The sequence below is a fragment of the Hyposmocoma kahamanoa genome, unplaced genomic scaffold, assembly GCF_003589595.1.
Source record: "Hyposmocoma kahamanoa isolate Upper Pololo Valley unplaced genomic scaffold, ASM358959v1 240, whole genome shotgun sequence".
Classification (NCBI taxonomy): domain Eukaryota; kingdom Metazoa; phylum Arthropoda; class Insecta; order Lepidoptera; family Cosmopterigidae; genus Hyposmocoma; species Hyposmocoma kahamanoa.
Window position 1 is genome coordinate 1,100,790 of NW_020653757.1, and position 15,264 is coordinate 1,116,053.

At 37.7% G+C, this 15,264-nt stretch overlaps 1 protein-coding gene across 1 annotated transcript; it reads left to right on the plus strand.

The window, feature by feature from the left end:
- The first annotated feature begins 228 nt into the window (after positions 1 to 228).
- Positions 229 to 14,997, plus strand: LOC113228748. Its single transcript, XM_026462112.1, has 8 exons — positions 229 to 634; positions 2,842 to 3,038; positions 6,531 to 6,731; positions 9,641 to 9,790; positions 10,539 to 10,737; positions 12,675 to 12,850; positions 13,964 to 14,216; positions 14,842 to 14,997. The coding sequence occupies exons 1-8, from the start codon at positions 572 to 574 to the stop codon at positions 14,995 to 14,997; spliced, it is 1,395 nt and encodes a 464-aa protein (XP_026317897.1). The 5' UTR covers positions 229 to 571.
- The last annotated feature ends 267 nt before the right edge of the window (positions 14,998 to 15,264 follow it).

The following is a 15,264-nucleotide window of genomic DNA, read 5'->3' on the forward strand; positions in this document are numbered from 1 at the left end:
GACTTACGTATTGACGTTACGTTACGTATTATATAAGACGCCCGTATTACGTCCCTAACGATTCAGATTTTTTTCACACAATTTTATAAATTTTTTACAAATTTTGATTATTGTGACACGGCTAATAATTTATAGATTTTGGCTGAAATCCATATGTATATTAAAATGGTAGTAAGTTGTAATGGATTTAAATCCATATGTTAAAGATTGCACCAACACTGCGAGCCCAGTGAAGCTTAGATCGTGCAAAATATCTACGTTTGTGTTGAATGTTCTTTCATGCTATACCCTCAAGCGAGGCGGGGTGATACGGTGCGTAAGTAAGCGGTGTTACGTTGCCACACGTTGTCACGCTCGTGTGGCACTTGGTGCGTTGAAATCATAGCGCCCGAGTGGCATCGCTGTAAGTTAACTTACTTCGATCTTCGCTGTTTAAATCTTTATTTTATTTTAAACTTATTGTCATATTGATACTAACAGGGAAAGACAACGTGCTTTGGAAGAATCTCTGAAGAAAGACAAACGCACAGGATGCTATATTCCAAAGCTGGATCCCTTTTCGCCTGAGATCATGGTGTTTAATAAGAATCTACCCCAAATTGTATGCAATGACCTGGATTGGGTCAAATGTCACGTAAGTTTTTTCATGATTTTTGATTTAGTCTTTATTTAATTTTTAAATCCACATGTGTGGCGTGATACCCTTAAACCCTATTCTCGGAGGAGGTTAAACTTTTCCTTTGCGGGCTTTAAACCTCCCCCTGAGCAGGTCAACGCTCCCAGCCCTGTGCCATCTGAATCCAGCCGAATCTGTGCCGGCCACCTTTCTCACGTCGTCCTTGTCGTGGTCATTTGTCTTGACGTAGTTGCACTCTAGAACAAGTCTGCTCCATCGAACATCAGCCCTCCTACAGTCATGTGCGGCACACTGCCACTTAAGATTACTGGTTCATGTATTTATATTCCGACGATGCGATCTCCTTCATCGTCATCCCACCTTTTTATCACTCTTATTTATGGTTCCCGGCCAGTTACTTTTTAAATTTTGAATCATTCTGTAGTTTCTTTTCTTCGTTATTCTTACTATGGTTCCTTCCGTCATCGTTCCCATCAAAATTCTCGAAAAGAAAGGACGTGTGCACCATAAACCTCAAATACTCAATCATGTAAACCTCACGTATTTTAACTGCTTATAAAGCATTGGATATATATACGAATACAGGCCCTTTTGGGTCTTCCTATTACCCTTTTATCCCTTACTTTAATAAATTTTACGTGGCCCAAGCCTGCACTGTTTAAATTTCGCCAAGACTGGTCTACAATATAACGTACATAGCTTTTGTCAATAGCTAAGGAGAATCATATCAGATCTCAAATCTTTAAGAATCGGTTTCTCAATATTTGTGACTCACGTTGCTTAAAATACAGTAGCTGTAAAAGGGTTCGTCCAAGAAGGTACTGCCACTGGAGCTGGCGCAACTACAGGTCCATGGGACTTGATTGGATTTTATGTCTCAGGATTGTCTTATCTGGTTGGCTGGACTGGAGCAATTCGGGGCAGAAGAAGTGACATAATCTGAGTCTTAACCATCACCTTTTATTAATGCCACTGCTGGGCACGGGTCTTCACACGGGCGAGGCTTTAAGCCACAGTCAGCCACACTGGCCTAATGCAGGTTGGGGATTTCACACGGTTTCCGAAACATGTAATCTTTTTCGACGTCCCAGAAATGCTCATCGTAAATTTCAAATTGGATTTCGCACATAAATTCCTAGAAACTCAGTCCTGAGTTCAGTCCAGTCGCGAGTCCTGATTCGAACCCATGACCTCTGCTTGAGAGGCTGTAAGTCAAACCATTTGCCTACCACGGCCTTTTAATCAACTTTTACCTCTTAACCAAGTAATTCTATATCGCAGCCTCGAAAATGTTTGTATTCTTTAATGCTATTAATGAATGGGACGAATAAGTCGTGCATCGGGTAAGTGACATGTCTACCCATAACAGTAGAAGTGCCACTGAGATATAAAGTTGACAAGTCCCTTCAAATCCAAAACGCAGTTAATGTTATATGCTAATAGATATGGTGGTAGTACTTCCTCGGACGAACTCGTTCACAGGAATCTCTAAAGAATCTCTACTGTTACTAAAACAAATTAGTTATTTTTGATACAAGTGCGGAAAGTTAGTCATTATTCACGAGTCTCCTGGCTGTGAAAATGACAAATCCGCACGTGTATCAAACGACGTTTTTTATACATTTGCGAAAAAACTACATTGAAAGTAAAATAAAACAGTATTTAAAAAAAACTCATTTTCTGCTAGTAAATTAAAATAATGAAATACAACCACTGCAACCATTATTTAAAAGTCTATGGAAATCTTGTTCTAACGTGCTGTTTTTGTTTATTTTCTGTAATATCGGTCTGTAACCACTTTTCTTATTATGAAGTCCTGGTACTTTTGTTTAAACTTCTTTAGGAACCCGTGCACGGTAGTGAGATACAATTTATCTGTAATACATAGAACAAATATATACATAAAAATCTCGCCTATCACCCATTCAGGGGTAGGCAGAGACTGTGGACCTCCACTCGATACGTTCATTATATAGTAATTGTAAATAAATATAAGTTTTAATGACGAATGACTTACGTCACAAAGCACATAAATATACAACTTCTTTAGTTCTGTGCTTAAGATTTGAAACAACAGTAAATTAAAAAAAAAATATGGAAATGTAAAAAGCACTAGTGCGAAAATTCCAACTTTCGGCACGATTTGTAGTACGAAAAATACCACGTTTTGAGCAACTGTATTAAAAAATATATTATTTTTTCAGCTCAGTGAATGCGCGGTAGTCCCGAGTATATTGAGTTCAGCTAGGGATATAAAATGTCACTTTTACAATATCATTCACAAGACCGATCGTGACTACTACGTTGACTCAATATCCACAATGATCACTGGCGATGAAGTCTTCACACTTAAAAATTCAGATAATGTGAAAGTTAGGTGCACTGGTAGAGCTTTGGCCAAGTAAGTATACAGTTAGTGAGAAAGATGAAATCACAAACACAAATTCACTCTTTTTCTCTTTTTTATATACTGTTCCTGTGTACAGTGACGCCCTAAATTTTGAAGATGAATGCTCATAAGCTACCTTTCTAGGACCTATTGAAAATATGGATTTGAAATGCAGTTCTCTCATTGTTGACAATGTTATGTTGTAATTATTAATACAAAGATCGAACACTCAGAAAAAACACTCAGAAAAAATTCCTTCGATCCGGTCGGATTCGAACCGACGTCTTCTTGCATACTGTGCCAGACGCTATACCAACTAAGCCACGGAACGAACCAACGGATCTCACGAATTTTTCTATGTGCTTGCGTCGTGTCTTTGTATTTGGTTTTTCAACGACTTTTTAGTCGTAGTGCCATCTATGAGAAATCTTTGACAGATTTATCACCCAGTTAGTACCTTTACAGCTACCAGTCCTGGCGAGAGATGTCGCTATTCACTGTATTAATTAAATTTTTATTGAATTGATATTCAATTATTTTTTGTGAAATTACTCCACTAGTTTGTTATAATTATTAATACAAAGATCGAACACTCAGAAAAAACACTCAGAAAAAATTCCTTTAAAAAATTCGGATTCGAACCGACGTCTTCTTGCATACCGTGCCAGACGCTATACCAACTAAGCCACGGAACGAACCAACGGACCTCACGAATTTTTCTATGTGCTTGCGTCGTGTCTTTGTACTTGGTTTTTCAACGACTTTTTAGTCGTAGCGCCATCTATGAGTAAATAATTGAATATCAATTCAATAAAAATTTAATTAATGTTGCTTAAATCGGACACTGCATTTAAATGTTTGATTTAATTTCACGTATAATGATCCCACACTCACAGGCGGTTTGGACTCACACACTCTCTGTGTGTGTTCTACCTTTTTTATAATGGGGGGTGTTCAGAGGAACTTTTCGAACTGAGGCCACCGTCTCGAATCCATCATCGCACCTGCCGCTAAAGAAGTAGAGCCCATCCTTACATCATAGATGCCTGTAATTGTAAGATGCCTGTGATTTTTCTTCTGAAGTATTTTCCTTTGCGCTAAGATATGGAGTTCTTCAAAAAGCGTGTCAACAGGGCTCTCAAAGGCTGGCAACGCATAGGCAGCTCACCTAGTATTGCAGATGTCTATGGGCGACGATGACTACCTCCTATCAAGTGGCTCCTAGTTATTTGCCTCCTTTTTTTATCATTTTCCTCCACATGATTAATTTCATAATATCGGTTCAATATCAAAAGAGGAACATATCAAATATAAAAAGCTAATCGTCTAAAAGAACGTGCTTAATAAATGTTTGAGATGATTAATAATAATTGTTAAGTTGTTTTCAGAAAATTCTGTAAAACAACATTATATAGTCATAATAATGTTCCAGTAGAGCTCCTTGTCAAAGAGTTCGTCCAGGGAAGTACTGTCACCTTACCTATTTCTGCCGCAAAGCAGAAACAACTGCCACAGTGGCCGAACGGTTACCATGCCGGATGGTCCGATTCCCGGGGCGGTAGAAATATTTGTATGGTCTACATTTATTTTTATCGTTACTGTGGGCGTAATTTGTGGCTGTCTATGTGTGTGTTTATAGCACCTGCGACACAGGGTTTCCCTAGTGCGGGACAATGTATAGTGTGTGCGTGTGCGTTAATGTGAGCAATACAGGCACATGACACTTATCAACTTATGTCTAAGGCCTCGGCCGCACTACCAAGGTGACTGCGACGCGACGGCGATTTCGTGAAAACAAACTCATATAAACATATGTCGATGGTCGCACTGCGACAAGCGAAATTTATTTGTTCATATCGTAAAGAAATTTCAAATGTTCTACAAGTGATGAGGGTGGCCGCATTAAATAAAATTATTCAGCGACCCGCGACGTCACTTGAATTGCGTACGACAAGCAGCGTTGCGGCGGCGATTTGTCACGATTTGCGACAAAATATGCGGCGATGTACCTGAGCGGTCGCACTGCCTCGCGGCGTTCGTGCGAAAGAGCGCGACATATTCGAGCGATAAGTTGCGAAGGAGACACCGCACCTCTTTCTACAACACAGGCGTGTCGCTTACCATCAGGCGCACGATTTGTTAGTGCCAACACTTGGTATCATAAAATAATAATAATATAGAGTAAATTATATTTTTTTAAGATGAACACAAGCCCAGACAACACGACATTGGTTCATCTGTCAAAGGAATGATAGATAAATAGAAAGAACCTTATTGCCTTGCTTCAAACGCATAACAATATAAACGGATTAAAGCAGATACAAACAGGAATTAAAATTAATAGTGAGAACAAGAGAAACAACAAGAAATTAGTCTGAAATACACAAAAACTTGCGGTGCCCAACGAATAATAATCCACCGCTTGTGTATACTACAGTAAGCCAAATAGATTACAGCTTTGTGCGGATTTTGCTCAATATTGAGCAAGAGTAAAAACCGCGTCAAGTTTGTGTAGTGTGCGCTTGAGTTAATATAGCCGCGAGTGCCGAGTGTATTGTACATAAAGAAATGTAACATAAATAATTTAAAAAAACTGACCTCAAAAGTTTGCTTATACGCTTTTTTATTCGTATTACATCTATTTGCCAAGTTTATGGTAAACCTGATTTGTTCCTAATTTGCCACCCCTAGTAGTGAAATATTTTTTCAAATTTGAATGGGACCGCGACTGAGGTATTCCACCATGAGGTACCATACACACAAAAAATACATTCGAATTGAGAACCTTGAAGTCGGTTAAAAACTAATATAAATCAGAATCGATTTATTTCACACACATATCTATTGTATTTTATTGTGTAATAATTTAATTGCTTCGCTAATGGTCCTAACAGAAAATTAGTACTGGGAATGCATTGCGTTTTCCAGAAAAATACTAAGTTAGTGACCATTCATTACCGCGGCTGGCATCACCATTAGAGTTTGGGTTTTAATTAATTTATACTTTTTGTTTTGTTTGTTTTACGTTATTAATGTTATGATTGTTTTGTTTTTCTTCAGTTTTCTTTCATTTTTGTTTTCTTTTGTGGTTATCAAATAAATGTATTTTCTTTATTGTTGTTGTTGTTGCCTATTTGAATATTAGAGCTGGGAATGCATTGCGATATGTCCACTTGCACTTGCTTGCATTGCAAAAGACACTTCCTACATCGTGTTGAGATTGTGTCATCAATTTAAGCATTGGTTTAAGACGTATTTAAGTTTAGTGCAAGTGGACATTATTGTCCTTTTATGTGAATAATCAGTGCATTAATTTAATTTTATTTTTGTTTTACGTTCTATTTTTTGTTTTGTATTTTTTTTTCCTTTTATTAGATAGTCAAATGAATATATTTTCTTTCTTTATATTTACATTATTTTTAGTTTTTTCACAGACAAGTCTCAGGAAACATCTAAAATTCTGCACGCATTGTACGAGTATATTACACTGTATATGTCTTTCAGTGACCGCCTATTGAAGTGGATAGGGGTGGTCTCCGGTTTGCGGTCGAAGGTAAAGTCTTTGGGTTCTCCACCTGGCCGAGAAAACACCATCAATGTGCTGATGTTCGGTTACGATTCTACGTCCCGAAATGGTTTTATCAGGAAGATGCCCGAGAGTTATGAGTATTTGAAGAATGATTTAGAAGCCACTTTTTTGACTGGGTAGGTATTGAAACAAACAAGGGAACAATACTGGCAGTTTTTCGTAACTAACGTAATCGACATTTTTAACGAAATTGAGAAAACTTGCGAAACAAGGTCTGCAACCTCATAGAAGTGGTTTTTTATATCTTATTTAGTTTCAGTTTCATTAAGCAAAACAGCGTAGCTGATAGTTTCATATAAAAAAAATTTTAAGTGCCAATATCTCGAAAATTATTTTTTTAGTCGATTGATGTCACGATGTTTCATTACCATGATATTCAATTTTTTTTACGAAATTACTCCACTAGTTTGTTATAATAATTATAACAAAGATCGAAACACTAAGAAAATTCTCGAAAGTTACCAAAATCCAAATACGTTATTGGGCATTTCTAAGGCCTTTAACAGGGTCTGGCACGCAAGCCTTTTAAGCAACTTTCCCTCATAAGGACTTCTCACTGACCTTTGCAATTGGATTTCGGATTTCTTGAATGAACGTTCGATTCGAGTGGTCTTAGAAGGCTACTTTTCCGAATATCGGGCGATTGTCCGCAACCCTCTTTCTGATGCATATAAATGATATGTTAATTCCAAGTGCCCTTGGGCATGCTGATGACACTACAGTTGTGGACAGGTAATCGACCAATGCAAACTTACCCTTGTCAGTGGAGAAGAAATTCAGTCAAATCGAGAGTCAATGGTTAGTCATTTGAATTTGACATTTAAGGCAGTCTTCGATTGGGGCCTATCTTGTCAAATAGGTATTGGTAGCATTAGCTACCAAAACTAGACTCCGACTTTTCGTGATATATCCCTACCAACAGCCGACCGTCTTCACCTTCTTGGAATGGACCTGTCATTCAATCTGAATTTTAGTAGATACATTGAATCCATGGCCAAAAATGCAGCCAGGAAGCTTGGCATCCTTTCCAAGGTAAGTCGTTACTTCACACCGAGATAGTTGTACCAAGCACAAATCCGGTCATGTACGGAGTACCTACTGCTGCTACTTATGGGATGGCTCTGCTAAGTACTGTAGTCTAGGCTCTACTCTATGAGTAGAATCACTGGCTGAGTGAATAGATTCATAATTAGAATGCTTTGAAAATGAACTAAGAGAAAAGAATGGAGCATCTTGACATTAGGATTATTGATTTGTAACCTAAAAGTGAAAGTATGTAAAATGGTGAAATAAACCAAAGTTCTTAAGATGATCCCGGTTTATATTATTAGAAGTACCTCTCGCAACGCAATCTGAGTTACCCCTCATTACAAAATGGTGGAGGCTCCGTAAGCGTACATAAGGATACAAGTGGTAGAAGTCATTACAGTACCAACTGGCCACCTTGGATTCAATAGACAAGCGTGCCAAGAGGCTTATAGGTGACTCGGAATTAGTAGAGGCGAAGCTGCAGTCTTGAACACCGCCGAAAAGTTGCCTGCTTATCGGTATTCTACAGGATATATCACGGAGAGCGTGCGATGGAATTGCATAATTTGCAGAGACGTGGGCTGGGGTTCCACTCCTATGTTGTAGATATTCCCAGGATTCGCACGACGCGTTTCTCTTCAACATTTATATGGCGAGCGACTAGGGAGTGGAATACCCTGCTTGCAAACTCATTCCCCAAACGCTATAACTTGGACTTTTTCAAGGCGAGGGTGAATAAGCGTTATTTAGGTGTGCACGCTACATCCTCGAGCTCATCGTCACTTTCCATCAGGCGATGGAGGTCAAATGCGCACTTAACACTTTTTTTTATATAAAAAAAGTCTTGTTTGCTTGTTTGTGTGTATACAAGTACTCAGTGTTAGAAAGAGCGATACAACTGAAACAATGAGCCTAAATGAATCTCCGGGACGACCACATATCTGTGGTATCATCCTTTAATATATATATTTAGGATATGTTGCCCGCTTGAGAGCAGCAGCTCGACTTGATCGACTATCGACTGAATATTGGTCTCGTTTATGGAATTAATAGCCGAACTTGTTTCTTTGAATCATCCTAGACCCATTGTTCATCCAATTAGTGGGTACAAGTTCATTTGAATTGTAATTTTTTGTAAGTTCATGCATACATACACTGTATTTAGCTATAATCCGGCTATTCTTGTTAAAATATACCTATAAGAATAAAAACTGATCTCGATACTAGTAGACCAACTGTCAAAATAAGAATAAAGAAGGCAATAACTTGCGTTATTGACTTTCACAATCTATCGATAGAACTATCGACAACAACTACATAACTATTTAAAACTTTATGAAAATTGGCAACCCTACAAATGTCATTTTACTCCGTTTTCAAAAAAGACAGATTGTAGTAGGCTATCCAGGCAGCGGAGAAATTCCGACTGTTGCGTCGGCCAAGCCGCGTCCTTACTACCACCTACCCGCTGCTACCGCCCCTACATCCATTATGAGCACCAGACATCACGCTGTTATCAGCAATGTGTTGAGTTACCTTGGAGTTCAAAATGGATATTTTTTATTATTATGTTTGTTTTGAGTTGGACACTTGTCCATGTAGGTAATGTCATTCAGCACTTTGCATTTTTTCTCTTAGAGCTTACTCAATTTCCTTTTGACTTGGTCTAACTAATTTGTCATCCACGTTCGTCTGAAACTTTCTTCGAACAGTTTTTTAACTGCTCGAAGCCGAATGGTTACCATGCCGGACTGCCACGTTGAGGTCCCAGGTTCGATTCCTGGGCCGGGAGAAATATTTGTATGGCCTACATTTATTTCTCTCGTGAGTTTGGGTGTAACTTGTGGTTGTCTATGTGTGTGTCCATGACATAGGGTTTCCCTAGTGCGGCGCTATGTTGAGTGTGTGTGCGTTATATTTATTTAATTAAGTTGTCATCTATCTAATCCTTCTACCTAATTCCAGCTAGGTATCAGAACTATAATTTGTTTTTTAGTTACAACATCATAGGAGATGGGACTACTTGGGCACTACACGCTTTATTGACTGGCAGGAATGAACTGGATTTGCCCGAGGCCCGAAAGCGCTTTGTCAAAACGTTCTTAAATAACAGCGACTTCATTTTCCACAAACTCAGAAAAGATGGGTGCGTTAATATAATTTATATATGTGTAACAAAAAGGAATCACCACAACCAATGATCGCAAAAAATATTAAAAATTCGGGAGAAAAGTATTTTCTTTATTTTTCCATGATCGCGAATATTCTGTTAAACAAACCTACGGTATATTTAGTGTTCCTGTAGCTGCCACGGTTTATCGGTGGCAACCGCTAGATATGTAATGCACAATGGGAGGTGAGCGAGCCAACAGCTCCGGTACCTATCTGGATAATAATGGATCCTCATTATTGTCTAGGTGTACGTACAGCATCCGCTGTACGTGCACCTGTGTCGCTCACTCAAAACAGCCTAGCCTAGCCTAGTCTAGCCTTTTGAGAGTCGAATGAAGTCTGTGTCAACGGGCTGATCGAGGTTAAGTCGAAAGGGACACTATAATCAAAAACTTACGAGAAGATATGGGACCGGTCCTGTGTTGTTTGCTTTTTGTTTTATTTTGTTAACCCCAGACGCAAAAAGACGGGAATTAAACGCCTGAAGTATTTGTGTCTCTGTAGATATGTCTATTTTTTTTATTAAGGGATGACAAACAATATTGTATAAGGTGAGTAACATATAGTAAGAATAACAGTACAGTAAATTGTATAATTAATCACAACATTCTACAGATTACTACATAAATATAAATTGTTTAAATTAAGCATTATCGCTATTGATTTGAAATGTTATATAATGGTTTTCTTACGGATAAAGATCATCTTTTCTTGTGTCACAGTTACCGTACCGCTTATTATGAAGATTCGCCAAACATGGGTACGTTTCAACTTCGGTTCCAAGGGTTCGCTGAACAGCCTGCCGACCACTACCTACGCGACTTCTACTTTGAGCTGTCCAAACTAAGTACTGACAAACAAAACGAATTCTGCGTTGGGGACACCCCGTCGTATACGTTTTTGATGAATATTACTCAACAGGTAAGTTATAGTATTTTTAACCGACTGTGGTGACGCCAAAAGAAACGTACGTGTCTCACACGTTTAGTAGTAGGCTTTGAAGGGTAAGGGTGCTGGCGTAATTACAGGCTGATGGGACTTAACAACTTATGTCTCAGGGTGACAGGCGCAGTGGCAGAGACCCTCAGATCTTTGCTATTTAAAATTCTGAGTGTCAATGCAACTGTTATGGACAGGCGTGTCGCTTAACATCAGGCGCACGACTTGTTCGTCCCCGTCATTTGTATCGTAAAAAAAGTAACTTACGCGATATCAGTGATGGCAATTAGTACATTGCGTATTAAGGGCGTTAATTAAGAAATTACCAACGAGAGTCTGTAAGAATTTTAATGACTCGAAGTTTGTAATTTTTTACCGCTCGTACATACAATGTTTTTCAATACATTTGCGAGAAAATAAATACAATGATAATTTATTTCTTGTATGAATTAAATATCGCTTCACAGCACGACAATTATGGACTTTGCAATTGGCGGGTCTTTTTTTTTATATATATATAATAATAATAATAATAACGCACACACTCAACATAGCCCCGCACTAGGGAAACCCTGTGTCGCGGGTGCCATGGACACATACATAGACAACCACAAATTACACCCAAACTCACGAGAGAAATAAATGTAGGTCATACAAATATTTCTCTCGGCCCGGGAATCGAACCTGGGATCTCTGCGTGGCAGTCCGGCATGGTAACCGTTCGGCCACGGAGGTAGTTAATATATAAATTGATGGTCACCTATTCTTCCATAGATACAAAAACGCATACAGCCATAATGTTTTTGACATAAAATAAATAATTTCAAAATACAAAAGATACCAATACGGTGTAGCAAATAAAAATTCAATATGATACAATCGAATTTTTTAGGCTTGCATTTTACAAAGACGACAAAATGTGATAAAAACTGATAGCCCATCTAGCGCCCACTAGTAGGCACGCGATCAAAATGAAATACTTACACTTATATATTCCCCAGTGATCTGAAATCCGGGTGTAAATGGTGCAGTTGTAAATGGTGGTGGGACGTAATAGTCCGCTTACATCGCTTGCGTGGTACTCGGCCCTCCTCCTAAGTATGCACGCAAAAGCCGAGTGATTTTGAAAACCGGTTTTCTCGATTTTTAATTTTCGGTTACCTAGTTACTCGTTTTTTTCGTATATTTTTCTATTGTCACCCAAATAATTCTTTAAGAGTGTCAGAAAACTAAAGAAAACATCAAATTAGTGTTAATATATGTTTTTGTTATTTGTAGCGTGACTTATACTTCAACGAGGTCAACCAATTTCTCGAATTACAATAAAAACAAATCCGCAACACTAATATTCTAAAATAAAAATGCATATTTAGAGACAAGCAATTAAACGATTTCTTTTTCAGTCTGATTATATGTAGTGTTACTAGTGTTAGGCTTGAAAATCGGACATACGAATATTGCTTAATTTTATTAACAGGTCACGTTTTTATTTCTGAAATTGCCTGTGTATCAAAAAAAGCTTTGTCTCTAAATTTATTTCTTGCTAAAACCAAATTTTTATTTGCTAAACATTCGTATACTTCGCTTAATCCACCGACTACGTAAAGTTGTTGCTATACTGCTCGCGCAGGCGCACCTGCCACCTACACCAATCTTGCGAAATGCAATCACTGTATTCAGGTACCCAAGTTCCTACCATTTAGTTAGCATTTATTTATCATTATTAATACGATGATATGAGTATAGCTTTAAGACAAAACCAAAAAACCCGGGTTTTCCTTAGCTGACAATCGGGTTCCAAAATGGACGGTTACACGGTTTTTTCAGTTAACCGAGTAGCCGGTTTGCATGTCCTACTCCTAAGACTGCACAATAGGTAAAGCTGGCACTAAAAACTATCAAATTACATAAATTTGCAGTTCTTCACGCAAGATGGCAAGAAGTTTTGCTTTACGAAGGTTGGTGACATGTGTCACTACGACTTCAATCTGCTTGCATCTGCCGATAAGGACTTCGTCAAATTTCTGCGTTGGTTCAAAGAAACTGGACGGCTTCAGAACACGCTGCTGATGATCTTTGGCGATCACGGTGTTAGGTATGATTAGTTTCCATAAGTATTATATATATAACGCAATTGGTAATCATTAGAACGACGTTACATTCACAAATGAGACATTTTTGGCAAAATTTTACCTTCTTTCACAATCTATCGATAAAACTGTCGATACTACATGACTATTTAAAATTTTATGAAAACTGGTAACCCTACAAAATATAATTTTACTCCGTCTTCAAGAAAGACTATAGAGGTAGGTAGATAGGTTGTTTTTTTATTTATAATTTCCCCACAATTAGCTGTTGTTTTCAATAGGTGCGGCGCAAATTTGTTTTTTCATTGCATTCAATTCGTTTATCCATTTTTCATAGTAATTAGTTCGAAAGTTCAAAAGATAAGTCAGATTAGAACTTTTAGATTCACGCGGCAAACTCACAGAGACAGAGCGCCATTATTCGATTTTCAAATATCTAGCACACAAAATCCGTGTTGTCAAATCGCGTTCGTTTTTTTTAAGTTATATTTTGTTAAATTATTGCTGGCCATGGAAACAAAGACCTTCAGCCGAAAACATAAACGTTTAATTATATTTCTGTAAATATGGCCACCACAAACAGGATAGGCAATTTGAGGCGGCGTGCTTGGATTGACTCGGGATTCCTTAGAACGGGCCGATACGGGTATTTTAGTTCGAGATTCGTATAATTTCGCGTTTTAATCTTCGATTAAGGCATAATAGCACTATCCTATTCCACTTTAAACTAGATTTCACAAAATAATTGAAAGTCAAAATAAAAACGACACTTTTCCCACCAAAAGGCCCAGAGCGAATCCGTTTTTTAAGCATTAACTAGTGTTGCCAACTTTACTCCTTATTTTCATATGGCAACCCTGCCATACAATCATCATGTCACAGGATCACGTCAGATTACTAATTAAACTGACCAAACTGAAACTACACCAACATTATCCTCTCTGTGATCTCGCCCAGTTTGATCTGTCAACGTGTCGTGACATTTGTAAACAAAGAAACGTTGATCGAACTAGCTTAGTAATAAATACTTTTCTCTAATTTAGAAAGCAACACGTGATTCGTAAAGCACATTACATAGGTAAACAATATGCAATTGAATAAAATAATTCCTTCCCCAGACGTACGGACGTGCGTGCCACCTATCAGGGCAAAATGGAAGAACGTCTACCCTTAATGGCAATAGTATTACCAGAACAACTAATAAAAAGTCGGCCAGAAATAAAGTCAGCATTAAAAGCAAACGCAGACATTCTGACAACGCCTTACGACATTTACAACACTGTTCTAGACGCGGTTGATATGACAGATCACTGGATTACTTACAAAGTAAAGGGCGCTGATTTACCTAGAGGTTTGACGTTATTTAGGCCGGTAAGTTTTTGTGTGTTTTTGATAAATATTGCCTTTGAAAGCTTAGAAAGATGTTCTTGTTGCGTTGTGGAGCTTTATACAGGGCGTCTCACGGTCATGCCACACGGAGGGCAAGTACTTTAAAACATTTTTTTTTTATAAATAATTTAAATAATTCGAACTGCATTCAAAGCTTTTTAAATAATCGCCTGTCTGAACCGGGAATCGAACCCGCCAAATGTGAAAAAAAACACCTATAATTTACTATACTGATCAAAAGCCTCAATTATAAGGATTGTTTTCTTCTAAATAACATAGCGTCTTAAATAAAAGGAAGACCATGTAAACAAGACCATTTGTAAAAATAAAATAAAATAAAATTAAAAAAACAAGTATGTAGCGTAAATTGGAATGAATGTACGAAAAATTAAAAAATAGTGTATTTAATTAATAACTTTTGTAACAATAGTGAAAAATAGGACTTGCATTAATATTAGCCATAACTGGTTGATGACTTACCATCTCGATCAGCCTTGACCACTTGAAAAGGGCTCGAAACGTTGGTTTGTTTGAAAAAACAGATGTATGCAATTTAGATCCGAAAAAATAGTTTCATTTCCTAAACTTTATTAAAATTTTGTTGTAGATTCCTAGCACCAGATCATGCAGTGAAGCCGCAATAGAAAACCGCTGGTGTACGTGCCACACTTGGCAGACTATCCACTCGTCCAACAAGAGGTATCACCTTGCTGCTGCTGCGTTGGTTGACCATATCAACGATGTCACGAAGTCCATCAGGTAAGCCCCAGTTCACACCGCATAGTACAACACGTTTTTTGCATCTTACCGAATAAACAGTGGTGCACACTTTATACAAATCAATCATTTATTCATTATCAATATACATAATTGTGTATGAATTTCACGGATTTAAATTTAATCATACAAATTAATTAAAATACTCGGTCGAATGAATTATTAGAAATTAAAATAAATAAAGAATTACAATAATCAAATGTCACGACACAAGTATACAAAATTATTACGAGTCAAAATGAATTATTTAAAA

Excerpts from the sequence above, each read along its gene's own strand:
- LOC113228748 (XM_026462112.1), top strand. The coding sequence starts at position 572 with ATGGTGTTTAATAAGAATCTACCCCAAATTGTATGCAATGACCTGGAT. Across the intron at positions 6,732-9,640 it reads GAAGCCACTTTTTTGACTGG|TTACAACATCATAGGAGATG; the intron begins GTAGGTATTGAA and ends TTTGTTTTTTAG. Across the intron at positions 9,791-10,538 it reads CACAAACTCAGAAAAGATGG|TTACCGTACCGCTTATTATG; the intron begins GTGCGTTAATAT and ends CTTGTGTCACAG.